The sequence below is a fragment of the Pogoniulus pusillus genome, chromosome 27 (genome assembly GCF_015220805.1).
Source record: "Pogoniulus pusillus isolate bPogPus1 chromosome 27, bPogPus1.pri, whole genome shotgun sequence".
In the NCBI taxonomy this organism is placed as follows: Eukaryota; Metazoa; Chordata; class Aves; order Piciformes; family Lybiidae; genus Pogoniulus; species Pogoniulus pusillus.
This window is the reverse complement of record NC_087290.1, coordinates 4,596,366-4,622,088: the sequence shown is the minus strand read 5'-3', so window position 1 is coordinate 4,622,088 and position 25,723 is coordinate 4,596,366. Positions and strand designations below refer to the sequence as shown.

Here is a 25,723-nt window from a genome sequence, read left to right as displayed (position 1 = left end):
ACAAAGACTTCTGTGCAGCTACTGAATTCTTTGTAAGGACAGTGCAGCTGAAGGATGTCTCGTAAGAGCTGTTGATGCCTGGATTCTCAGCTAAACGTTCCTCTCCTCAGGTCACTGAATTGGTTTGGTTGATAAACAGAAGAAGTTCCCACTTATTGAGCTCTTGAAACAGCTTTTCTAGGGGTAGAGTGGAGGGAGCTTTTCTACAGCATGGGCTTGACTCACCTTGGTGCTATGTGCTTGCTGCTGTGGCTCAAAGAACCAGGGGTGCAAGGTACTCCTTGTGTGGGCAGGCTGAGCCCAGGTCCACCAGCGGCTCTGGGGCTGCAGAGGTGAGGCTGAGCACATTTAGAGCTCTGGGCACGTCGGAATGTCCCAGAGATTAATTTTGTAGCTACAGAGTCCTTGAACTATGTCCCAAGGGGAAAAAAGACCTTTCAGCTAGTTCTTCTTTCAAGAATTTACCCTGTTCTGCCCGGGGATGTGGTTTTACTTTTGATCTGGAGGAAGTGTGGACTGGGCATAGCGTGGTTAAACAAAACACATCCTTCACGGCCTTACTTTGTGGAAGGAAAGGTTTTGAGCCAGGATTCCCTGCCTGGGGAGTGTGTTTTCATGCAGGATGGGAATGGCAGCGTGGGAATGTCTGTGCAATAAGCTGCAGAGTGGATGGGCCAGACAGTGGCTGTGTGAATCTGGAACCTCATGACAGTCTCCAGGCTCCTCATGGATTTTACTGTGTCTTTCTGAAGGCATGATGCCACCTGCAAATGAGAGCAGAGAGGAGTCCACCTTATTCCCTTCTGTTAGCTGAATGTTTCCTTAGCCTCATTTAAGTGCACATAAAAGCTCCCATGTCCATCTGCAAAACATGGGAGAAATTAGCAGTCTCTGCCTGTGCTTTTGTTCATTTCCACAGGGCTGAGCCAGTCCTTTCCCGGATCCAGGAAAACCGGAGAAGGGTCATTCTCCCCTCCATAGACAACATCAAGCAGGACAACTTCGAGGTGCAGCGTTATGAGAACTCTGCCCATGGGTACAGCTGGGAGCTGTGGTGCATGTACATCAGCCCCCCCAAGGACTGGTGGGATGCTGGAGACCCCTCGCTGCCTATCAGGTATGTCACAGAGCCCAGGGCCACTCGCCCTCCATCACTCTGTTCCTACAGGGCAAAACGTAGAAAGGTAAACTGAGGAAGCCAGCTTAGAGAGATTGGAGCACAGAATTGTTTGGTTGGAAGAGATCTGTCACCCCTAAGCCATTCACAGGTTTCAGTGAGTTGAAAAGAGCCCTCTAAGGTCCTAAATGTCTCCCTCAAAGATCTTGAATGCCTCTGTGGATGGGCCCTCAGCCACCTCCCTGGGCAATCTATTCCAGTGTCTCACCACTCTCACTGTGCAGAACTTCCTCCTGATGTCCAACCTAAACCTCCCTTGCTCCAGTTTCAAGCCATTGCCCCTTGTCCTGTTACCACAGGCCCTTCTGAACAGTTCTTCCCCAGCCTTCCTGGAGGTCCCCCTCAGATATTCAAATGCAGCTCTAAGGTCTCCCTGGCACCTTCTCCAAGCTGCACAGCCCAAATTCTTTCAGTCTGTCTTCATAAGAGAGGTGTTCTGATCATCTCTGGCCCTCTTCTGGACCTGTTCCAGCAGGTTCATGTCCTTGAGCAACACATCTATGCATCTTTTAAGCAATGCCAGGGATGAGGACTCCGCCACTTCTCTGGGTGGCTGATTCCAGGCCTTTTGGGGAGCAATTTTTTTCTTGTTTTCCAATTTAAACGTTCCCTACTTCAACTTGAGCTGTAAAGCATAAGGTCTCAGCTTCTCAGCTCATCCTCCTTTTCTCCAGGTTAACCAGCCCCAGTGTGTAGCATCTTAGTGTCTCAGAGAGGCTGTAACACAGGCCAGGAGGGGTTTGCTGGAGTGTAAGGGTTTGGAGAGGGACATTATTTGGTAAGAGGGTGCAGAACCACTGAAGAAGTAGAGGGATTGTAGATTTGTACAGTCTTACACTTAACTGCATATGACAAAGTCACTTTACCTTAATTGCAGCATTAAGCTTTGGCAAATCATAAGGAATGAGGTGATTATTCCTGTGTAATGAACTGAGTGTGAATTCATGAAGTACAGTGTTGGTTTTCCTGCAATAAAAAGTACATCTCCTCTCAGGGCTAAACTTTGTAGAAAATGGAGTTTTAGATGGTTCTAACATTTCAACTTACAGAGCCAGCAGCTCTGAATTGTTGCCCCAGCCCTTCCAGATTTCAGGTGTGGGGCAAGTCCCTTTGAATAAAGCAAAAGCAGGAGAGGGGAGGGAACAGGGAGACTGTAGCTGCTCGTTGTGCAGCAAGGATTTTCCCTTGACAGCTCCATAATATCAGAAGTGATGCTGTGATCACAGTGGTTTTCTAGCCAAGCAAACACCTCAACTATTGTGTTCAGTTTTGGGAGGGATGTGAAGGTGTTGGAGCAAGTGCAGAGGATGGCAAAGAAGCTGGGGATGGGCCTGGAGAATAAATCTCATGAGGAGCAACTGAAGGAGCGGGGGATGGTTAGTGTGAGTGTGAAACAGAGGAAGCTGAGGGGACATCTCATTGCTGTCTACAGCTACCTGAAAGGAGGTTGTAGAGAGACTGCTGCTGGTCTCCTCTCACAGATAAATAGTGATAGAACAAGAGGGAATGGACATGCTCCAGCATCTCCACATCCTTCTTGTAATGGAGGCTCCAGAACTGGATGCAGTACTCCAGGTGGGGTCTCACTAGAGTGGAGCAGAGGGGGAGAATCACCTCCCTGGCCCTTCTGGCCACACTTCTGCTGCTGCAGTCCAGGATCTACTTGGCCCTCCAAACTGCAAGTGCACACTGCTGGCTCATGTTGAGCTTCTGGTCCGGCAGCACCCCCAAGTCCCTCTCCTCGGGGCTGCTTTCCAGCCACTCTCTGCCCATCCTGGAGTTGTGCTTGGCATTGCCTTCACCCAGCTGCAGGACCTTGCACTTAGTCTCGTTGAACCTCATGAGGTTGGCTTGTGCCCACCTCTCCAGCATGTCCAGGTCCTTCTGGATGCCATCCCTTCCCTCCAGCCTGGCTGCTGCACCACACAGCTTGGTGTTGTCAACTATCTTACTGCTTAGGAGGAGCTGGGAGGTGTGAGAGGTCTGTCAGTCTACTCTGGCGTTCCTGCAACCAGTTGCATCCCCTTTCAGCGACATAATCAGTGGGTGATGTCCCATGAGGCCCACAGCATTTGCAGCTCTATAATCCTTCTCTTTAACACTGCTGAGCTGAACCATCAGTGAATTTGAGATCAGAGGAGGCTTCTGGAGACACTCAGCTGGCAGCAGCAAGGATGCTCATTGTGATCATGCAGTAAAGGTATCTGGAATGTGGTCACTGCCATGGTGTGGCACTTGGTGGTGCTGGGCTTGATGATCTCAGAGCTCTTTTCCAGCCTCAGTGATTCTGTGATTCTATGGTGAGTGGGAATCAGGGCTCAGGGACTGAAGAGAACTGGGGTGGAAGGGCACTGCTTCTGCAGCGTGCTCTGGAAAAAAGCTCCTGTAGCAAGCCCAGAAGCCTCTCAGAGATGTTAAATAATGAAACAGCTTTCTGAAATAACATTGTTAACATGCACTGAGGGAAGGATTATGAGAAAGATAAATGGGTAGTGTCCACACCAAAAAGCTATTGAAAAATACTGTCTGATTGCATTATGTTGTGTAACCACATATGGACCAGAAATAAATGAGTGCAGTTATTTTTGTTGTCATATAATGCAATGAAAACTCTGCATTTTATAGCAATGTTTGCAGGAAAGGGATACCAGTGCACTGCTCCATGTAATTATGCATGGAATTAGAAGAGATTCTGAAGTGATAGTGTACAGAGGTACATTAGTTTGGGTTTTTTAAGAGACTCTTTATGATAATAGAGTGGCAGTGAAGTTAGACAGTTTATTGTTTTCTGGCTTTGCTGTCCTGGTGCATGGGGATTGAGCAGTCCCAAGAGAGGTTCCCCTGCCTGGGAGGGATGCTCCAGTGTGTCATCTCCTACCAAATAGCAGCAGAAAGCAGACAGACAGCTGTGTGAATCCGTTTGCAGGCAATTTTCTCTCATGGATAATTCACAAGATATAATTACCCAGGCAAAGAAAGCTGATGGCATGAAACCCATCTGAAATATGGCCCAGTCTCAAACTGGCTCCAGGCTCCTGCTTTATCCAGTAATTTCTCCATAAGAAGTAGTCTCTCAGTGCCTAGGAGGGATGCTGGTATAAGACCTGTATTCTGTAATGCATCTTCTGTTGTATTTTTTCCCCCATTAGCATTGAATATCCTGATACACAAAGATCCTCTCGATCTCAGCACTCAGCTGTGCATACATTTCACAGCTAGACTGTCTTTGCCAGGCCTACAGACTTTCTCTGACTACCTCTCCCCAGAAGATAAAATTGTGATTACAGGGCAATGTGTCATGTCTAAATTGGCTCTCTCACAAGAGGCTGACAGTAAGTGTCATTTGTCATCGTGTAGAGCCTGATCTTCACCAGCATGAGCTCTTGCAGAGGTGTTTTGGTTTCCTACTTGAGATGGTGCTAATTTGTGTGTATAAATGAATATAGGCTTGCAGTACTTGGACATGAAATCATAGGATGTATTTGGTTGGCAGAGAGCTTCAAGATTGTCCAGTCCAACCTTTGACCCAACACTAAACCATGTCCCTAAGCACCAGGTCAACACAACCTTTAAATGCACCCAGGGATGGTGACTCCACCGCTGACCTGGTGACACCATTCCAGTGTTTGAGAGCTCCTTCAGTGAAGAAAAACATAGTTCCAACTAAGCATGAGGAGGAGCTTATTGTGAGGATGGTAGAGCTCTCAAACAGCCTGGCCAGAGAGGTGATGGAGTTTCCTTCTCTGGAGTCATTCAAAAGCCACCTGCACACCACCCTATGCAACCTGCTTTGGTAGGGGGGTTGGACTTGGTGATCTCCAGAGCTCCCTTTCAAATGCTATCATTCTGTGGGTCTGTGGTTCCCTATCTGGGCATACTTTGCTCTGGGACATGTAGCCAGGATTTACCCAGTCCTTTGTCATTAAGAAAGTGCATTAATCAGAGTTTACTGAGAGAAACCAGAAAACCTGTGCAGCAGCAGAGATGATATTGCCCATGTCCTGTGAGAAGCCCTAAAAGGGTCTTTGGAAAAGCTGTGAAGCTGCAGATTGATGTCCTGATCTGAACTTGGGATCATCCCAACGTAGCATCCATCTTCTCATGATCCATGGAAATGATTCATTCCCCACATAGCAGAGCATGGGGGGTGTTGGGGGCTTCTTGGGGTCTGGATGTAGTCCAGATTGGACTGGACCTGATCTGGACTGGCATTACCCCAAGGTGGGATCCACCTTCTCAATTCAAGAGAGATGTTGAGGTGCTGGAAGGTGTCCAGAGAAAGGCGACAAAGCTGGTGGAAGGCCTGGAACACAAACCCTGTGAGGAGAGGCTGAGGGAGCTGAGGATTCTTTAGGCTAGAGAAGAGGAGGCTCAGGGGTCACCTCATTGCTGTCTACAACTACCTGAAGGGAGGTTGTAGCCAGGTGGGGGTTGGCCTCTCCTCCCAGGCAACCAGCAATAGAACAAGGGGACACAGTCTCAAGTTGTGTGGGGGAAAGTATAGGCTGGATGTTAGGAGAAAGTTCTTCCCAGAGAGAGTGATTGGCATTGGAATGGGCTGCCCAGGGAGGTGGTGGAGGCACCGTCCCTGGAGGTGTTCAAGCAAAGCCTGGATGAGACAACTTAGTGCCATGGTCTGGTTGACTGGCTAGGGCTGGGTGCTAGGTTGGACTGGATGAGCTTGGAGGTCTCTTCCAACCTGGCTGATTGTATGATTCTATGATCTCCAGAAATGATTTGCTTCCCATCTAACAGAGCATGAGGTATTGGGTGCTTCTAGGCGTCTGGAGCCTGTACAGACTGCAGATATTGGTGACCTGATCAGGTCTAGGATTATTCCAAGGTGAGGTTGATGGTTCTCAGAAATGATTCATTTCCCACCTAGCGGAGTGTAGGATATTGGAGCCTGGAACCTGTCCCGAGCTGGAGCACTGGTGGTCTGCAAAGCTTAGTGCCAGCAGTTTCTTCTGCCTGACTCGTTCATGCTGCATCAGGTTTTGTCAAAAAGCAGCTCTGGAGGAATTGCTGATCTCTGGAAGATTTATGGCTAGATGTGCTGATTGCGCTTCACTTGGAAGAGCCATGATTTATAATTACATATGTGGGATATTGATGGCTCCAGGGGTCTGATTCAGGCAAACAATTAAATGCACTCTTGCTTCTGAGTCTCTTCAAGAAGCCAAGCAAGCAGATAGTGCATATTAAGCAGCCTTGAGGACAAGGGACACTTACCTGAGCATGGAAATTCAGGTCGTTGTGCTTTTCTACTGGCAGTAGTTTGTCTATCCCACCAGAGAGAGAAGAAACTTGGATCTTTGCTGCTGGGCTGATGAGTCCATCGACAGTGCTGTCAGCACACAGTTCCCAACCAACAGATTATTTACAATGTAATGCATTTCCTGATGTGTTCTTTGTGTTTTGCACACTATGTTGAGTGGATTGCAGGAGGAAAAAGCCCTGCTGAATAGCTCCATTAGTTAGCAACCCCCTGTAATGTGTTGGGGCTGAGGGAGAAGTTCTCAAGTGACTTCAGAGCCTCTTTCCAAGCATGCAGCGCAACGGCTGCCAGCTGGGAACCAGCTAGCAGGTTAAATTGGACTTTGGATGGTTCTTTGCTGCAGCTGTTTTATGTGGTATTTAATCTTTACTGGTGTTGGAAGACAAAAGCTCATTTAATTAGTATTAAGATCGCTGCGAGGAGGGAAATCAGTTTTGAGAGTTATGGATTGTAAAAGAATAGAAAGGCTATTAGGTTTGGGGTGGTTTAGAGATGAAAATCATTTGAATTAACCCACTCAATTACCTGTTATCTCAGCCTCACAAATGCTAAGGAGTTTGCTCTTGCAACCTACTTCTGATAGAGCCAACTCTCATCCTGGTTGTGTCAATGATGCAGAGATCGAGATGGAAAAAAGCAGCTGGGGGCAGGGGGTGTTATTGAATACAACACAGGAGTGGAGGGAAGGTGCCCAGTTCTGCTGCTTAGCAAAATGCTTGTGGTGCTGAACACAAACTGTGCTCAGCCACAGACTGCAGATGCTGTTGAGGTCTCCCACTGTGGCTGCTATGCAGCTTATCTGCGCTAAGAGCACAGGGATTAGTGATTATATTATAGAATAGAATCACAGAATCAGTCAGGGTTGGAAGGGACCACAAGGATCATCCAGTCCAACTCCTCTGTCATGGACAGGGACACCTCCCACTAGAATAAGTGGCTCAAGACCTCATCCAGCCTGGCCTTGAACACCTCCAGGGAGGGAGCAGCCAAAACCTCCCTGGGCAATCTGTGCCAGTGTCTCCCTATCCTCACTGGAAATACTTTCCTCCTAACATCTAGTTTAAATCTCCCCTCTGCCAGTTTAAACCCATTACCCCTTGTCCTGTCATTGCAAGACCTTGTCAATAGTCCTTACCCAGCCTTTCTGTAGGTCCTCTTCATATACTCCAAGGTCTTCTTGAAGCCTTCTCTTCTCCAGACTGCAGAGTCCCAACTCTCTCAGCCTGTCCTCAGAGCAGAGCTGCTGCAGCCCTCTGAGCATCTTTGTGGCCTCCTCTGGACTCATTCTAACAGTTCCATATCTTTATTGTGTTGGGGACTCCAGAACTACACATACTCCAGAGGGGGTCTGATGAGAGCAGAATAAAGGGAGAGAATCCCATCCCTTGCCCTGTTGGCCAAGCTGCTCTTGCTGCAACCCAGGGCTGCATCTAGTTCCAATTCCCCTGACATAGACACCTTCTGCTAGACCAGGTTGTTCAAGGCCCTGTCCGCCCTGGCCTTGAACGCTTTGAGGAACAGGGCATCCACAACCTCCCTGACCAGCTTGTTCCTGTGTCTTGCTGCCCTCACTGTAAATAATTTCTTTCTAATTTTCAATCTAAATCTACTTTCTTCCATCATTAATTAGACATCTTTAACTTGATCAGATTGCTCAGCACCCCATCCAGCCTGATCTTGAATGGGATGGCAACTCTACCCCTAACCCAGGATACCTGTTCCAGTGTTCCACCACCTTCATTGTAAAGAACTTCCCCTTAATGCCCAATCTAAACCTATCCTGCTCTAATTTCAAACCATTGACCCTCACCCTATCACTACAAGCCCTTGTAAATGATGTGTTCTTTCCTGGTTTAATTTAACCACTAAGACTTCTTCCAGGCACTTGTTACAGCCTGAAGCTTTTGTCTACACAGGATAAGGACAAACCTTGAAACAGGAGGAAAAGAGCTCTCAGAAGTGTGGCTGGGTGTTAGGAGGAAGTTCTTGCCAGGGAGAGTGATTGGCATTGGAGTGGGCTGCCCAGGGAAGCACTGAATGTGTTGAGAATGAGTACTGAGTCCAGTTCTGGGCCCCCCTGGAGCACAGCCCTGTGAGGAGAGGCTGAGGGAGATGGGGTTGTGCAGCCTGCAGAAGAGGAGGCTCAAGGCAGAGCTCATTGCTGGCTGCAACTACCTGAAGGGAGGCTGTAGCCAGGTGGGGTTGCGCTCTGCTGCCAGGCAAGCAGCAATAGAACAAGGGGACACAGTCTCAAGTTGTGCTGGGGCAGGTCTAGGCTGGATGTTAGGAGGAAGTTCCTGCCAGAGAGAGTGATTGGCATTGGAATGGGCTGCCCAGGGAGGTGGTGGAGTTTCCATCCCTGGAGGTGTTCAGGAGGGGAATGGATGGGACTGGATGGGACACTTGATGCCATGGTCTGGTTGACTGGCTAGGGCTGGGTGCTAGCTTGGCCTGGATGAGCTTGGAGGTCTCTTCTGGGCTGTTTTCTGTGATTCAGTATATAGCCTCTGACAAGCCTGTGAGTCTGTCGATAAGCAATACAGCCACACAAAATGATGCAAGGGGATTGTCATGTCTGGGACAACTTGGTCCTGTAGCACATCTGCCTCTTTGCAGGAGTAGAATCAGCAGGCAGGTTTGGACAGGCTTGCTTGAGCTGTTAGAAATGTCTTCACAGTATTTGACTGTTCAGTGTGGCAGCTTATCTGAAGGCATCCAGCAACTCAGAGCTGCTGCAGTCTGTTAAGCACAGGCAACATGTGAGGAAGGGGCAGAATTTCAAGGATTATTTCCTGACTTTCAGTTGGTTTGCTTTGAAAGATATAAAAACCTCAAACTCCCTAACAAACCATTAGTACAGAATGCTGGATAGCACTAAGTGACTGCTTCCTGACTTTAGCATTGACAAAACCTGGGGAGATTCCTGCTTCTCAGTGAAGACAGTTGTAAGATGGTCTTGCTCTTCTGCTGTGGCTGCTTTTGGGAGTCGAGGAGAAAGCCAATTTCCATAGGAGCCATAGGGGTGATAATGATAACTTGCATTTGGAGACCTCACCTGGTATGCCTGAGAAGATAGTTGTAAGCAGGTGTTTGCTTAGAGGGATGGGATGAGTGTGAGCATCACAGCAGCTGCAGAACATGTGTGGAGCTCTTCAGTGGCTTCACAGAAAGTTTTCACCGAGCACTGGGGGTGTTTAGCCTGGAGAAGAGGAAGCTCAGGAGAGACCTTATTGCGTTCTACAACTACCTGAAAAGAGGTTGTAGCCAGGTGGGGTTGGTCCCTTCCCCCAGGCACCCAAGTGACAGAACAGGAGGACACATTCTCAAGCTGTGCCAGGGCAGATTTATGCTCAATGTTAGGAAGAAGTTCTTCACAGAAAGAGTGAGTGGCATTGGAAGGGGCTGCCCAGGGAGGTGGTGGAGTCCCCATCCCTGGAGGTGTTTAAAAGGAGTCCAGATGAGGCACTCGGTGCCATGATTTGCTCAATTAGAAGGTGCCAGGTGATAGGTTGGCCCCAATGATCTCAAGGATCTTTTGCAACCTGGTTAGCTCTCTGGTTAATTCTGTGACAGCTGTCCCACAGAAGGATGTGTTTCTCCTGGGACATAGCAGACCCATCCATCCCTTGAGTTCTGAGCCTTCAGGCCAGCTTGCTGCCTCCCTTGTAGCCAGGAGCTCTTCACAGCCTTCAGTGGAGGCTTCTTTTCATGGAAAGCACCACAGTTTGCCAAAACGAAGGTGCTGTTGCAAGTAAAACTTGGAAGCCCTTCTTGGACCACTAAAGTCAGCAGGGCTTCTTCCTGAAGAGCCTTTAAAACTGGGTGGGGGACATGTAGCCTGCGGGCTTGTCCCTTCAGGAGGCAAACAGAAGGTGCAGGGAAGGGAGCAAAGCGACTCCTAGTTTATCAGTACAGAACATTGATGCAATCCATTTACAATGCAAGCTGGCCATGCTGGAAGCATTTGCCTTTGTATTTTAAAAGCCTTGCAGAAAAGAAATGTTTTGATTGAAAAGAGGAGGGGGGTGGGGGAAAACAACACAAGAAAACCAAACCAAAAAGCATGCTTCTGATTTGGAAAACCCTGTAAAATAAATACTCAACACTGGCAGAACTTTTTTCATCTGAGCCCAATTCACACAAACAGCCTTTTTATTTTTTCATTATTGATGTCAAAGTTGCTTTAGAAAAAGAAAGAGTAAACAGGATTTGGCCTTTAATTTGTGGAGAGGTTTGGGGTTTTTTTTTTTGTCCCGAGGCATTAAAGAGACAGAAAAGATGGGTATTGAATTATTTAACAATTGCTGGTAAAATTAAGCTTCAGTCAGCCTGTTTGCACCGAAATAATCTTATGAATAAAAACAAAACAATCTGGGGCAGCACCAGTGTGCAGAGCCTCGTATCCTGCTGACTGAATTGTTTCAAAGCACTCTGTGAAGTGGTTTTGCAAGTCAAAGCCAAGAGGAGCCTTTTCTGCTGGTCTGTTCTCGCTTCCCCTAGGAGAAAGCTGCCGTTGATGGATTATACAAGCGGCTTTTCTCTCTCCAGCTGAAAGCAGGGGGGAAGTGTGCAAAAGGGAGTTGGGGGAATTGGGGGGTTTAAGGTTTTTTTCCCTTTGGCAGATGGTATTTAAGTGATTTATTGGCCCAACCCAAGTCTATTCTCATTAAGAAGCAAGTATTTAATGACTCGGGGGGTGGGTACTGAAAACAAAGAGGCGATAGCGGAGTCGATTGCGCTGGGTGACAAAATACAGCAGCTCTTCATCGAGTGGACTTAAAAGAGTGTTTGAGAGCGAGTGCTGTGGGCTATGATTTTCTTTCATGTGCACTTTAATTCACTGTCCTTGCAGTCAGCAACACATAAAGAGGTGTAGTTTAAATTAAAGGGAAAACAGATCCTTATTATCATACCTGCCAGGTGAAGCCATAAGCAGGTGACGCCTGAGAGCTCCCAACTCGCTTCTGCTTGGCAGCACAGGAGGCTTTCATAAACTACCTTGCTTTCTTTCTCCCTGCCCTGAGCATTGACTTGCTGCTCTGTGTTGGATGGTCTAAATTAAATCTCCTCAAGCTTAAATCTCTAAATGCTCTCCCTGTGCTTGTAAAACACACAGGTGCAAGCAGCTGGCTTGTACGCCGCGTGTTTGGATGGGCAAAACCTGTCTTGGGAGTTGTCCATTCAACCTGGGTTTGCTGGAGTGGAGCAAAGAGCTGCAGTGGTGTCTGAGAATGCTGACTTCAGCCATCTGTGGCAGTGGCAAGTGCCTGGTCTCTGTGCTGGCAAGGCCAGCCAGCCCTAACCACTCCTATTTAGTCTGAATTTCCAGTGCAAACGTGGATTTGGAGATCTGGAGAAAGCTGGAGAAGGGCAGTTGGGTGAGTTGCTGCTGGGTTTGCAGCTCTCACTTGTTTAGGTCACAGCTGAGTCTTGGCCCTGGGTGGGTTTCTGGAAATTTAGCTCAGTGAACATGTTACAGTTCTGGCACTTCAGTTGGATTTCTTTGAGTGTCTCGAGGAAGCTGGAGGTGAGGCTGCCAGTTAAGCTGTGTGGTGGCTTTTTACTTTGCAGTGGGATAGGATCAAGAGCACAAAAAGCCTCCTGCCTGCTGCCTTGGCTGTGGCATGTCAGGGATTCATTGGATGGTTTAGGTTGAAGGGGCCTTTAGAGCTCATGTAGTCCAACTTCCCTACAGTCAGAGGGACGTTTTCAGCTAGAGAAAGCTGCTCAGAGCTCCAGACAACCTGACCTGGAATGGTTCTGGGGATGGTGCATCTATGACCTCTCTGAACAACCCTGAGCCAGGGTCTTACCACCCTCAATGTAAAAAATGTCTTCCTTATATCTTTTCAGAATCTCACCTTTTTTAAAGCTGTAGCCCCTTGTCCTGTCACAACAGGCACTGCTCAAAAGGTTGTCTCCATCTTGCTTAGCACCTTTAAGTACTGAAAGGCCATAGTCAGCTCTTCCTGGAGCCTTCATGTATAATTGTGGGTCCAGGCTAGCAGGCTGGTGTCAGTCAGCAGCTCCAGAGATTAATGCCATGGGATCTTGAGGAGCTCAGTGATGTGGAAGGACCTTTGACAAGGGAGAAGTCACCTAGAGAAAACAGGGGGTGGATAAAGGTGGCAGAGCATAGCTGTAGGTTGGGTGTGATTTGGTGGTGGCAGAGAGAAGCAACTTTGCAGATGGCCTGGCACTGGTGATAGATGTTCTGGCTGCCAGCAGGCACCAGTCAATCACTCCTGAATCTGAAGGCAGTGAAGACAGGACTTTGTTGGGAAGATTTATTTTACAGTCAATTCCTGCTCAGATCAAGCAGTAGTCTTGAGAGCATTACTAGATAGGTGCAGGTCTGGTCTCTAGCAAGTGCTGCTGTTCTCCACAGTGGACTGGGCACACATCCTACAGGTGGAAGAATCACTACTGACCACTGAGCTTTGAAAGAGATGGCTGTCTGCAGAGCACAGTCCTCACCACCCCATCATTTGTCATGGCAAGTGACACATTAGAGAAGCTCCAACTTTACACTGACCATCAAAGTTTGGGATTAAGAAGTGTTCTGGCTTGACAAGAGGCTGGCTGCTGAGTTCCTGGAGCTGTGGTGCTCCACAATGGTGATTCTCTGCCCTCATACACATGACTGCACCCAGCCTCTGGTTCTCTCCCTATCTTTGGAGAAGAGCAGCTGAAAAGGTGCTGTTCCATAGAATCATAGAATCAACCAGATTGGAAGAGAACCTCCAAGCTCATCCAGTCCAACCTAACACCCAGCCCTGGCCAATCAACCAGACCATGGCACTAAATGCCCCATCCAGGCTTTTCTTGAACACCTCCAGCCACAGTGACTCCACCACCTCCCTGGGCAGCCCATTCCAATGCCAATCACTCTCTCTGCCAAAAACTTCCTCCTAACATCCAGCCTAGACCTCCCCTGGCACAACTTGAGGACTGTCCCCTTGTTCTATTGCTGCTTGCCTGGCAGCAGAGCCCAACCCCACCTGGCTACAGCCTCCCTTCAGGCAGTTGTAGCCAGCAATGAGGTCTGCCCTGAGCCTCCTCTTCTCCTCCTCTTCTCTTTGCTGCCTTTTGCAGCTGGGCTGGTCTTGTAGAGCCCTTGATGGAGTTCTGTGCCTAGGGCTCCACAGAACAGATTGAGGACTGCTAGACAATATTGCTGCCAGGGATTTCTTGCATTCATATGTAAATACATTCAAACATGTTTGAGTGGCTGTTTTTTGAGGCTCCAGCTCTGTCAGTGCCTCTGAATGACCATGTGTAGTGACTGCCTGGTGTCTGGCTTTGCCCATGGTTGGAGAGGCTTCCCACCTGCCAGCACTGCTGGCTGGCTTGGCAAGCCCTGCTGCTCCAGCTGCTTTTGTAGAAGCTTTATGTCTTCCTTATATCTGGCCAGAATCTCACCTTTTCTAGTTTAAACCCATGTCCCCTTGGGTCATGAATCAGCTGTGCTGATCCAAAAGGGTTTGGTGAGGTTCTGGGTCATTGCTGCTTCTGCTTCCCCAGCATGAGTCCCCTAGCTTCAGCTGATGTGTTTGAATCCCTCACAGAGGGAGCTTGTGGTGGGGAGGAGTCCTCACAGCTCACTGAGATGTCTGGGGTCCCAAAATAAAAAAACTTGCTGTGTTTCCAGTCCCAAGAGGATCTGGGAAGAGCAAAGGAGTGTTCTGGGGACGTGGAATGATGGGAGCAGAGTTTGCTCTCGTGAGCTCTCTGGCTGACTCTATGCCTTGACATGACAGGTGAGGAAGGCTGTTTCCTCTGTGCTGGGCACCGTGGTGTTTAATGAACACCTTTCTCAGCTCCCAGTTGCCTTGTAGCTGTTCTGCTCCTTAGGAGATGAGCAGATACTTGCTAATGAGCAGTCAGATTGGAGTTGTTCCTGGTTTGATTTGACTTAGCACTCGCTTTGCTCTGATTAATGCCTGGACAAACTCACCTCTTTCTGAGGGGAGAGGGAACTGGTTCAAGCCTGCTGCACTGAAGCAAGGAAATCAGTTGGCTGTGAGGAGAGCTGGAGGCTGGGCACTGCACTGGGCTTGCACAGCCCTCCCTTCCTTAGTCCTGTCTTTAGATTTGCAGGCATGGAGCCAGTAGAATAGTCTGGTGTAATACTGCTATTAACCTTGCCCAGCCTGGAGCACTGGCTGATAGCTCTGACATCCTTTTCCTTCCTTATCATTTCTGACTCTCTCTCTGTGGCTTCCCTTCAATAAAAAAATAGTTTGAAAGGGGGAAAAAAAACCCAAAGACACAAAATATTTAAATGAACTGCTGTCAGCAGCCTTGCATGGTGCCACAAGACCTTGGAGTTGCAGTGAGCTGGCCTGATTGAATGGGAGAACCTGAAGAGGAGGTTTTGGTGCTAGAAGTTCAGTGTGAGTTGGGCAGAGTGGTGGATTCCTCCACTATGGACATCCTGCATCTGGCTTAGCCTCCAGAGAAGTTCATCACTTCATCACTCCCCCAAGAGAGGATTGCTCAAATTATCTTCTCTTTGGGAATTCTTCCCAAAGTCATTGCTTGGAGATGTTACAGAATCACTGTGGCTGCAAAACACCTCTGAGACCACTGAGTCTAACCATTATCTAACTCCACCAGCACCACTACTGCACAATGCCCTTGAGCAGCAGTTCCCTCAGCTGCACCATGTCAGGCCCTTCAGCAGCTTCACTGCCCTTCTCTTGACACACTCCAGCACCTCAATACCTTTCTTGGAGTGAGTGGCTCAAAGCTGAACATAGTGTTTGAGGTCTGAGTACAGGGGGGCAATCCTTTCTCTGGTCCTGCTGGCCATACTGTTGCTGAACCAGGCTAGGTTGCTCTTGACCTTCTTGGCCACCTCCTGGCTCATCTTCTGTCAGCACCCACAGGTCTCTCTCTTCTGAGCAGCTTTCCATCTATTTTGCCCTGAGCCTGGAGCATTCATAGGGTTGATGTGACCCAAGTACAGCACCTGGCCTTGTTTAAAGCTCATACAATTGGCCTCAGCCCATTGACCCAACCTGTCCAGCTCCCTCTAAAGGGTCTTTCTGTCCTCCAGCAGATCAACATTCCCACCTAGCTTGGTGTTGTCTGCATACTTACTGAGGGTGCTCTCAATCTCCTCATCAAGGTCATTGACAAAGATACTAAAGAGGAGTGACTCCAGGAGCAAGCTCTGGGGAGCACCACTTGCTAGAGGCTGCCACCTGGGTTCGACTCCATTCCCCACCACTCTCTGGGCCTGTCCATCAGGCAGTGTTTGATCCAGCAGTGTTTGTTCTGACCGAGCTCTTTCCCTTGCTAAGCTTTAGATTGATGCCTGCAAAGGCAGCAGTCCCCTCTGTCGCCACTGCTGCCACCAGCTCCGCCGCTCTCTTTCTCTTTGCAATTAGAGGAGCCATCAATCATGCTCACAAACCTGCACCTATAATTGCCTTCTTGCGTGCCCTGTTTAGCATCAATGTTCCTGTCAAGTCCAGCCCTGGAAGAAAAGAGCATCTGACAGGTTTCTCGAAGCTCAGCAGAGGTTCTTCACAAATGCAGTTGCCACCTGGGATTTGCTGATGGTGATTGCATAGTTCTGCCTTCTTTCTGAGGGGGGAGAAGTTGAGGTTTTTAGTTATTCCCCACCCCCAACTCCCCTTATGATGCCAAACACTTTTTCTTTAGGTAGTCTATTAAGGCAGGGCACCAAGAAGCAGCATGACAAAATCCTCATAGTATGAACTTTATGATGGCAGGAAAACAAAAGGGTTGGACAAGAACAAGATCCAGGAGTGGCACAGAGGATTTGAAACTGGTGGCAGTCCTGGTAGGACTGGACTTGAAGCACTGAATGTGTTGAGAATGAGTACTGAGTCCAGTTCTGGGGCCCTCAGTTTAAGAAAGATATTGAGGTACTGGAACACATCCAGAGAAGAGTACCAAGACTGGTGAGGGGCCTGGAGCACAGCCCTGTGAGGAGAGGCTGAGGGAGCTGGGGGTGTGCAGCCTGCAGCAGAGGAGGCTCAGGGCAGAGCTCATTGCTGCCTGCAGCTGCCTGCAGGGAGGCTGTAGCCAGGTGGGGTTGGGCTCTGCTGCCAGGCAAGCAGCAACAGAACAAGGGGACACAGTTTGAAGTGGTGCCAGGGCAGGTCTAGGCTGGATGTTAGGAGGAAGTTGTTGTCAGAGAGAGTGATTGGCATTGGAATGGGCTGCCCAGGGAGGTGGTGGAGTCTGTGTGGCTGGAGGTGTTGAAGCCAAGCCTGTCTGGGGCACTTAGTGCCATGGTCTGGTTGATTGGCCGGGGCTGGGTGCTAGGTTGGACTGGCTGAGCTTGGAGCTCTCTTCCAACCTGGTTGATTATGTGGTTCTCCAAGTTTGGAGAGAGTTGGGAGGTTCCCTGCCTGTGTGCACTGGAAGGAACAAGTAAGACAGATTTTGCTACAGAGCTGTTCCAACAGGGTAAGCCATGCAGCAAAATGGATGTGTTCAAAACTGCTCTCAACCTGCAGGCATTTACATTTCATGGAAGGCTCAAACAGTTGGTCAGAAGAGCGAGTGCTGTCTTTATACTGTTAATTATATCAGCCTGAGAAGCAGTGATGATTTGGTTTCAAATGGAGGCTGGGGTGGCTGAGAGTCTTTCTGCTGAATATTCTTCTGCTTTATCAGTATGGCTGTGGCTTCCACAATGACTTGGGATGTCTCAGTGTGTTTCCTTCTTTTCATGGAAGGAAAGGGACATGGACACTTACTAACTACCCTGGGATCAACCAAGTGTTTAGGCTTATCTTTTTGTATCTGTTGATAGCCCTGTGGGCATCACCTCAGGACTAGGCTGTTGAAAGTACAGAGGAGAAACAAACTGCACAAGCATTGGGTTTTGTCTTTTCCCTTCCCATAAACAGGCATGAAGTTGGTCACCATTTCTGAGAATACAAAAAGAAAAGAAATAGAAATCTGCTTTTTATTCTGGACAACAGGGCTGGATGAAGGCATTTTACCTTCCTCTGAGTAAATTTCAGGATCTAGGTGTGCCTAATCCACGTGGAATTTTGTTTTCTTCATGTTGTAAAGCTCTGTATCCACTGGTCAACAAGTGCAGTATTTCCACTATAATAGTTCTGGTGGAAGAAAATGTGGTTGTAAGGAGAGAGAAGCCCACTGCTGGGAAACTGAATTCTGGCTGAAGGATGCTCTAAAAATAAAGGGGAAGGAGAGGAGAGATTCCAGTTACTTTTGGAACAGAAATGAGGAGATGGGGGAAGCAGATGGCTGGCTTGCTGCTAGCCATGGTGGCTTGTTCCAGCTGATTTTGGGATGGGGATCTGAGTCATTGCCAAGGAAAATCACTTGAGCATTCACAAAGGCAAATATAATAAAGGATTAAGAGTTTTACTGGACTATGGCACCAGACTGCTGGCCTCTCTGCATCTGGGACAGCAAAGCAGCAGTAGGAAGGGGCTCTTAAAGCTGCAAGTGGTAAAACACTCCGAGATTTCCAGGGACGTCTTGATGCAAACCAAGGAGCTCTGCAGACCTGTTTTTCATCAGGGCTGCATGACAGAGGCACCTTTTCCATTTTAACAAGAAATAGCCTTGCAAAAGACAGCGTAATATGGCTGGTGGGTTGGGTTTTTCTCCCTAGTGAGCAGTCCTACTGCTGATTTGTGGCTAGCTTAGCCAAGAAATCCTGCATGCCTACCAAAGTGGGTTCATTTTTAACTGCGAGGGAGCATTTCCTTTTTTGTGCTGTAGTTTCTTTCTGTGCTTCTGTGAGAAAGGCTTTAATATAGGGATAAATCATCAGGGCATTACTAACTTAAAAAGCAGTATAAACCTAGAGAGTGCTGCCAAGCCAAGGTTAAACTTGGATCAGGAGATCAGATTTTAGTTTCATCAGTCTTTCCTCCCACTCGTTGCTTAATTTGCTACTTAAATGAGCTTCATAACCATTTCAAAGATGCATACTCCCAGCTGCTTTCCCCTGCAGCCTCTTGGTCCTCATGCTCACACACATCACTGCACCAATGCCTCGTAGCTGTGCTCCTAGATGCCACCATTAATTCGAGTGCAAAAACTGAAGCTTGCTTGGAGCAGAGGTTAAGATGAAGTTTATCTACCTTCTCTGTAAGCAAAAGGAGAAAATGAGTTATTTTCAATCTATCAGCAGGTTTGCAGATGAGAGTTTGTTTACTCTTGTATGTGTCCCCTTGCTGGCTTTTAAGAGAGTATTGAATTTATAAGATCATTAGGAGGAGAACTTCCCACTTACTTACCACCACTAACAACTTGGCACTTAACAGTCATAAGGGACAAATTGGCAAAGGTATACAGGTGCCTGATGATTTACTGGTGCTCTTGGATGCTTATAAAAATCTGTCCATGCTGTGCTTTATTCCTCCCAATCCATCTAACCCAAGAGACCTGAGCTGGTGTTTCCAACAGCCTTGCATTTCAGACACATTTTGTCCCTTTCAAAGGCTCATCTTTAATGACTTTGCCCCTCCATTCCCATCAGTGAAATGAATGTGATCATCTCTTCTTCCAGCTTTTCATCTTCCTTTTACTGAAAGTGCAGTGTGGCAAAACACTTGAGCATGTTCTTAGCTTAAAGAGCTGGAACAGGAAGGTTTAAATGGTGCTAAATATGATACATGGCAAAGCACTCTGCTGAATCCTGGCCGCTGTTTGCAGTGGCTTCTGTACAGGTCTCAGTGTTATTTGTTTGCTGTAATCTCCAGCAGTTGTCTAGATGCCATTGCTAAACAAATGAGATGATAATTAGCAGAGCAGCATCAGAGGAAGTTGATTTTCCATCTGTAATAAGGATGATAATAATTAAACATGCATGACCTCATTGGGTTGAATATGAATCAATTAAAATTAAAGCTATTAAAGCTTGTTGGGAGCTTGTTTTCTCCTGGGAAGTTTTTCAGAGGAAGCAAGGACAATGTAATGAGTCCTGATGAAAAGAGTGGAGGTCTTGAGAAGAGAAGGCTGAGAGGGGATCTGATCAATGTCTATAAATGTCTGAGGGGGGGGTGTCAAGTGAAGGGGGGTCAATCTCTTTTTGGTGGTATGCAGTAGTAAGTCAAAGAGCAATGGATACAAACTGGAGTATGGAAGGTTTCACCTCAGCACGAGGAGAAACTTCTTTGCAGTGAGAGCGACACAGCCCTGGAGCAGGCTGCCCAGAGAGGTTGTGGAGTCTCCACCTAGATGCATTTCTGTGGGGACTACCTTAGGTGATCCTGCTTTTGGCAGGAGTGTTGGACTTGATGATCTCTGGAGGTCCCTTCAATGTCTGCTGTTCTGTGCTTCTGTGAAATGGGGCTGGTTTGCACCCTCAGTCCTGGTGGAAAGAAACTGGGCTGGTTTGCACCCTCAGTCCTGATGAAAAGAAACTGGGCTGGTTTGCACCCTCAGTCCTGGGTAGAATATTGAAAGGAACCTCCTCTGCCCTACCTCAACCTCATGTAAGTGTCCATTTTGATGAAGTTTTCCATTTGGATGGAAAAGAGAGAGAGAAAGAGAGAGATAAGAGAGGAAGGGAGGAAATGAAGGAAGGGAGGAAAGGAGGAAGAAAGAGAGAGAGAGAGAGAGAGAGAATGGAAGAGGAAAGGCAGGCAAAGAAGGAGAGAAAGAGAGAGGGAAGGGAGGGAGGAAAGGAAGGAAGGAAGAGAGGAAAGGAGGAAGAAAGGGAGAGAGAGAAAGAACGAAAGAAAGAGAGAGAAAGAGGAAAGGAGAGAAGGAAGAAAAACAGGCAGAGAGAGAATGAAGGGAGGAAAGGAGGAAGAAGGGGAGAGAGAGAAAGAGAAAAAGAGAAAGAGGAAAGAAGGAAGTAAGGCAGGCAAAGAAAAGAGAGAGAAGGAAGGAAGGAAGGAAGGGAGGGAAGAAAGGAGGAAGAAAGAGAGAGAAATAAAAAGAAAAAGAGAGAGAGAAAGAAAGAGGAAAGGAGATAAGGAAGAAAGGCGGGCAAAGAAAGAAAGAGAGAGAGAGAGGAAAGGAGAGAAGGAAGGAAAAGAGAGTAAGAAAGAGAGAGAGAAAGAAGGAAGGAAAAGAAAGAAAAAGAGAGGGGGGGGGGGGAAAAGAAAGTTCAAAACTTTCCAGCTGTTTCTCACACAGTTTAACAAAAGTGAGATGGAACATGAGCAAATGCTTCCCAAGTGTGTGCCCAGGGAGGTGTGTTCCACCAGCTCTGCTGCCTACAGGGCACAGAAATTATTTTTCTAACACATTTTAATTTCCTGTGCCTGAGTGAACACCACACCAGAGCAGTTTGTTTTAAAGAGTCATGACATTTTAAAGGCAAGTTGCAGGGATGAAATAAACAAGGAGTTGAAATTGGAAGGCCCAGAAAGAGGTCGGTGATGGGCTTGCACTCAGCCCATGCAGCTTTATCTGGGAAGGCTCCTCTGGAGTGCAGGTGGGAATGTGTTGGGTTGAATTCCTTCTTTTTTGCCATTTTTCCCTAATGAAATGGCAGTGGTGCTGTAGCAATTGCAGCCAGGCTGGCCTAGGGCATTTGGGCTTGGATTTTGAGAGCTGTAGGAAACCTCTGAAATTGTCAGCGAGATGCAGGCTGGTTCAGTTCAGTGCAGTGACCTGAAACGTGGGAAATTAAAGCTTGTTTAGTCCCAGGTCAGTGTTCCACGTTTAGGGAAATGCTTTCAGGCCCTTTGGTTAGAGCTCTTCTAAGCTGTTTAATTTATCAAAGGTGAGAAGGGGTTGGGAGCAACTCTGCTGCTTCATTGTCCTGGGAGGTGTTCAAGAAATGTGTGGACATGGTGCTTTGGAAAGTGGTTTAATGGCCACAGTGGTGTTAGGTAGGCAGCAGGACTCAATGATCTTAGAGGTCTTTTCCAACTGAAGCAATTCTATGCACAGGCATGTTCTGCCTTCAGCTGCTGCTTTCCCTTTTGATGTCCTGGTTGAATATCCTGAGCAAGAAGATGTTCAGTGTGTTTGCTCTGGGGTAGTGTTGTCCTTTGGTCATCTTTTATCTCTCCTCAAGGGAACAAAAAACCCCAACAATCATCCCATTGCTTCCAGTGCAGAATGAAAACTAAAGGTTGATGTCCTGTCTCTGGAGACATTCAAGGTGAGACTTGATATGGCCCTGGGCAGCCTGATCTAGTTGGATGTGTCCCTGCTCGCTGCAGGGGCGTTGGGCAAGATGACCTTTGAGGGCCCTCTCCTACCTGATGCAATCTGTGAACTGTTTCCCAGTAAAGCTGTAAAATGCTTCTCTGATAGCATCAAAGCAATCACCTATCTTAGACCAGCAGAACCTGGTCTTATTTAATTTTCATCTCATTAGGGCTTTGCCTCATTTAGACTTCATTTCTGCAAGCCAGGGCACTTCTGACCACACACAGTAGGTGCATTTCCTGTTATCTCTCTAGACTTGGCCAGAAATGGAGAAACTACTGCCCACAGGTACCAAAGAAGAGGGGTTGCCAAGGATGCAGGAGTCTTTACCAGCTGAGTTCAGATGAAGACAACATAAAATGTTCAATCACTGTTTCAGGCAACCCTGCTGGTTTACTGTGTGTCAGCCTCCATCCACTTTCTTCTTTCATTTGGTCATGAAGCTGCTCATAAGGCAGCTCTTTACAGAGGGAAAAAAACACTTCCAGGTTTCCATTAGGAAATTTCTACCCAGTGATTTTTATCACACCTCATGTGTGTTGACTTAAATGCCTTGGGTTCAAATCCAGCCCTGAATAATCAGCAGGGTCGTGTGTGTGCTCAGCATACAGGGATGTGAGGTTTCACTACAGCACCTTGTTCTTTTCTGAGCTCTGACACAGCTCTAGGGGGTAAGAGAGGAGTAAAGAAGGTGTTCTACTAGCTCTCTGCTTCTCATCAGATGGGGCTTTCCATGATGTGTGTTGAAGGATTCATCCATGAGGCAGCTCCTGCATCAGTCCCCGTGAGCTGAGAACTTGCTGCTGTCCCCAACGCGCAGGGCTGCTGTGGTTGAAGAGAAATCCCTGGTGGGATTCAACACATTTCCTGTGGGGTCAGCACATCTTCATCTTGTTCTTTGGTCTGACAGAAGGAAACACTTCCCTTGGTTATGTTTGTGTGCTTTAGTGTTGTTTCACAGCATCCTGGGGGCAGTAAGTGTCTACCCAACTCAGGCTGGGTTGCTGCCACCACGCGTGACCTGCTTGAGTGTCTCTTTTCAGTGGCCTCTGGAACAGAAAGACCAAAGCTGTCTCAACAGGAGAAGATTTGGAGTTCCAGTAGTTAGGAGCAGGGGAAAAGCACTTCCCAGCTTGCAAACTGAGTAAGCTTTGCTGCAAGAGTTGGAGAGAGCTGATGAATGTAATGTCCTGCCAGGTGTACTTAGCGTTGCACTGCTGTGTTCTTGGGAGAGGGAGTTAAACATGTTCATTTGAAGGGGATATTCATAAAACATAATGAATTCCATTAGAGCTGAGGGCTACACTGGGCTAGAGGAAGCAGCCTGATCAAAGGAAGTGGTTTAACATTGGATCCTCTTACTGTCATTAGGACAAGTCTTGGAAAGGAGTTCTCTCTCCTGCCTCTTAATTGCTCTATCAAGGCCAGTATCAAAAAGGCAGGATGCAAGTGACTGCTGCTGCCCAAGATGCTATTATAATTAGAGCAGTCACTGAACCTCATCCAAACTTACAATGTAGCATCAATTCAGGTTAAATTGGGAAACTGAGCAGAAAATTGCTGTCTGGTGTTTTGAGTGGCTTTTTGCATCTTAACATTATCTGATATTGGATCATTATGTACCGATGCAAAATGCCAGCAAGTAATGGCACAGTGCTGCAAGTAATGACATTGGGACATGAGAGAAGGAAATGGTGAGAGGAATTTAATTCCTTATGCAGTTCCATGAAATAAAGTCAACTCAGGTACACACTTGTTCAGATTAAATATAATGATCTGTGGCTGCAACTGAACTATGCATATCTATAAGTTGTGAAGAGCAGGGGGAGAGTTGCCATGGAAATACAACCAATGTCATAGTTGCAGTGCCTTGCAAATGGCTCACGTGTCATGGCTCATTTTCCAGAAGAAGCAGAGAAGACCAGGAATTAAGGCAAAAGGCCTGTGAATGTTTGCAGCAAGGCACGTCTGAGACTGCAGGGATGGTTTAATAGGTAAATGCCGCAAGTCCTGAGCACTTTGTGGGGAGAGGGGAGCCAGAAGCACATCTGGAACTGAGCTTTGCAGCTTTCATGTGCTGCTGAATTCGCTCTCCTCTCACCTCCTGATGGCTGATCTCCAAGGCTGCCTCCAGGTCACATAAGACAATATCAGATAAGCCTCCCATAGCCTGGCTGGGCTTCACCATTAGAGCCATAGAACTATTTTGTTTGGAAGAGATCCTTTAAGATCATTGAATCCAGCCATTAACCCAGCACTGCCAGGTCAGCAGTAAACCATGTCCCTCAGCAATACATCTGCATGGCTTTTACGTACCAACGGGGCTGGGGACTCCACCACCTCCCTAGGCAGCCTGGTCCTGTGCCTCACAATCCTTTTGGTGAAGAACTTCTTCCCAATATCCAACCTAAACCTCCTCTTGTAAAATTTGAGGCCATTTCCTCTTGTCCATGAAGGGAGGCTTGACCTGGCAATGTAGCTGGTGAGAGACCTGGAGCATAGCCCTATGAGGACAGGATGAAGGAGCTGGGGTTCTTTAGTCTGGAGCAGAGGATGCTCAGGGCAGAGCTCATTGCTGTCTACAACTACCTGAAGGGAGGCTGTAGCCAGGTGGGCAGCCAGTACCAGAAGAAGGGGACACAGTCTCAAGTTTTGCCAGGGGAAGTATAGGCTGGATGTTAGGAGGAAGTTGTTGTCAGAGAGAGTGATTGGCATTGGAATGGGCTGCCCAGGGAGGTGGTTGAGACACTGTCCCTGGAGGTGTTGAAGCCAAGTCTGTCTGGGGCACTTAGTGCCATGGTCTGGTTGACTGGCCAGGACTGGTTGCTAGGCTGGACTGGCTGAGCTTGGAGCTCTCTTCCAACCTGCTTGATTCTATGAACTGTTTCCAGAGGAAAATCACAGTGTGTCCCCTCAATATCCTAGACCTTTTCCCACCCAGATTTGTCATTTGGATTCAACAGGGCAGATTTCTGGAGGTGTCTTCCAACCTAGCTGATTCTATGATTCTAAGCTAGCACTGCCTCAACTCATCCTGTCCTTCCAGCAGGCAGATGTCCTGGAGATCTGCCTGAGTGAGCTTCTTCATGAAGCAGTTTGAGCAGCCTGTCTGTAGGTGAAGGACCAATGCTTCCTCAGCCCTTCCTCTTGGGAAACCTGGCTGCTGCAGGGCATCAAGTTCTCCCTTTGTTTGGACCCTTCAAATCCTTGACAGCCCAATTTCTTTCTGCTTGCCTTTCTTTCCTTGCCCTCTATTCTCCTTCAGCCTGCAAAGGAAACCTCAGGTGCCTGCAGCAGGTTGCTGTAAGAGAAGCCCCTCACAGTTTCAGAACTGTGCCTGTTCCCCTTCCAAGATGTTTGCTTTATGACAACTGGTCCAGAGTTATTGTTTGATCTAATCCTTTAATTAAGAATTAAATTGCTGGCTGCTGTGCCAACTAACCCATCGCTTACTTTAAAATTGGATGAAGCACTGAAAGGTATTTTTCTTCTGATATTTTAGGGGGAATAATTTCTTTGCCATGCAAAAAAAAAAATATAAATGAGGCTGCCAGACAAACAGCTTGGGCCTTTATAACCTCCCTTCAAGTAATTATGGCGTAATTCAGGCTTCTGGAATAAGTGAGCGATAAATAAATGATTAACCTGTCTGGGTTTAGTATGGAAATCTCAGTGTGTTTTAACACAGCCTCCCATTTGCCATGGTGGGTAAATATGAGCAAATGCATATTTGAACAGGCACTCTGGGAATATGACTGGAGAGGCAAAAGATTTAATAACCAGAATCCATGAGGGTTCGTCAAGTCAGAGCTTGCCTGGTTCGTAGGATCACAGAAACGTTCAGGATGGAAAAGCCCCTCAGGATCACCAAGTCCAACCTATAACCCTGCTCCACAAGGTTCAGGGTCACCAAGTCCAACCTATAATCGTACTCCACAAGGTTCAGGATCACCAAGTCTGACCTATAACCCTGCTCCACAAGGTTCAGGATCACCAAGTCCAACCTATAACCCTGCTCCACAAGGTTCAGGGTCACCAAGTCTAACCTATAACTCTGCTCCACAAGGTTCAGGGTCACCAAGTCTAACCTATAACCCTGCTCCACAAGGTTCAGGATCACCAAGTCCAAC

General features: G+C 47.6%; 1 protein-coding gene across 3 annotated transcripts in view; it reads left to right on the top strand.

Annotated features, from left to right (window-relative positions):
- Positions 1–25,723, top strand: part of GALNT17 (polypeptide N-acetylgalactosaminyltransferase 17) — a 402,097-nt gene that overhangs the window by 205,208 nt on the left and 171,166 nt on the right. For all 3 annotated transcript variants that reach the window (XR_010307414.1, XM_064166627.1, XM_064166626.1), the window contains one exon: positions 920–1,117. Coding sequence is in view for 2 of the 3 variants with exons in the window: in XM_064166627.1 (XP_064022697.1) it covers positions 920–1,117 (198 nt within the window). In the remaining variant the exon portion in view is untranslated. The remainder of the gene's footprint in view (positions 1–919; positions 1,118–25,723) is intronic.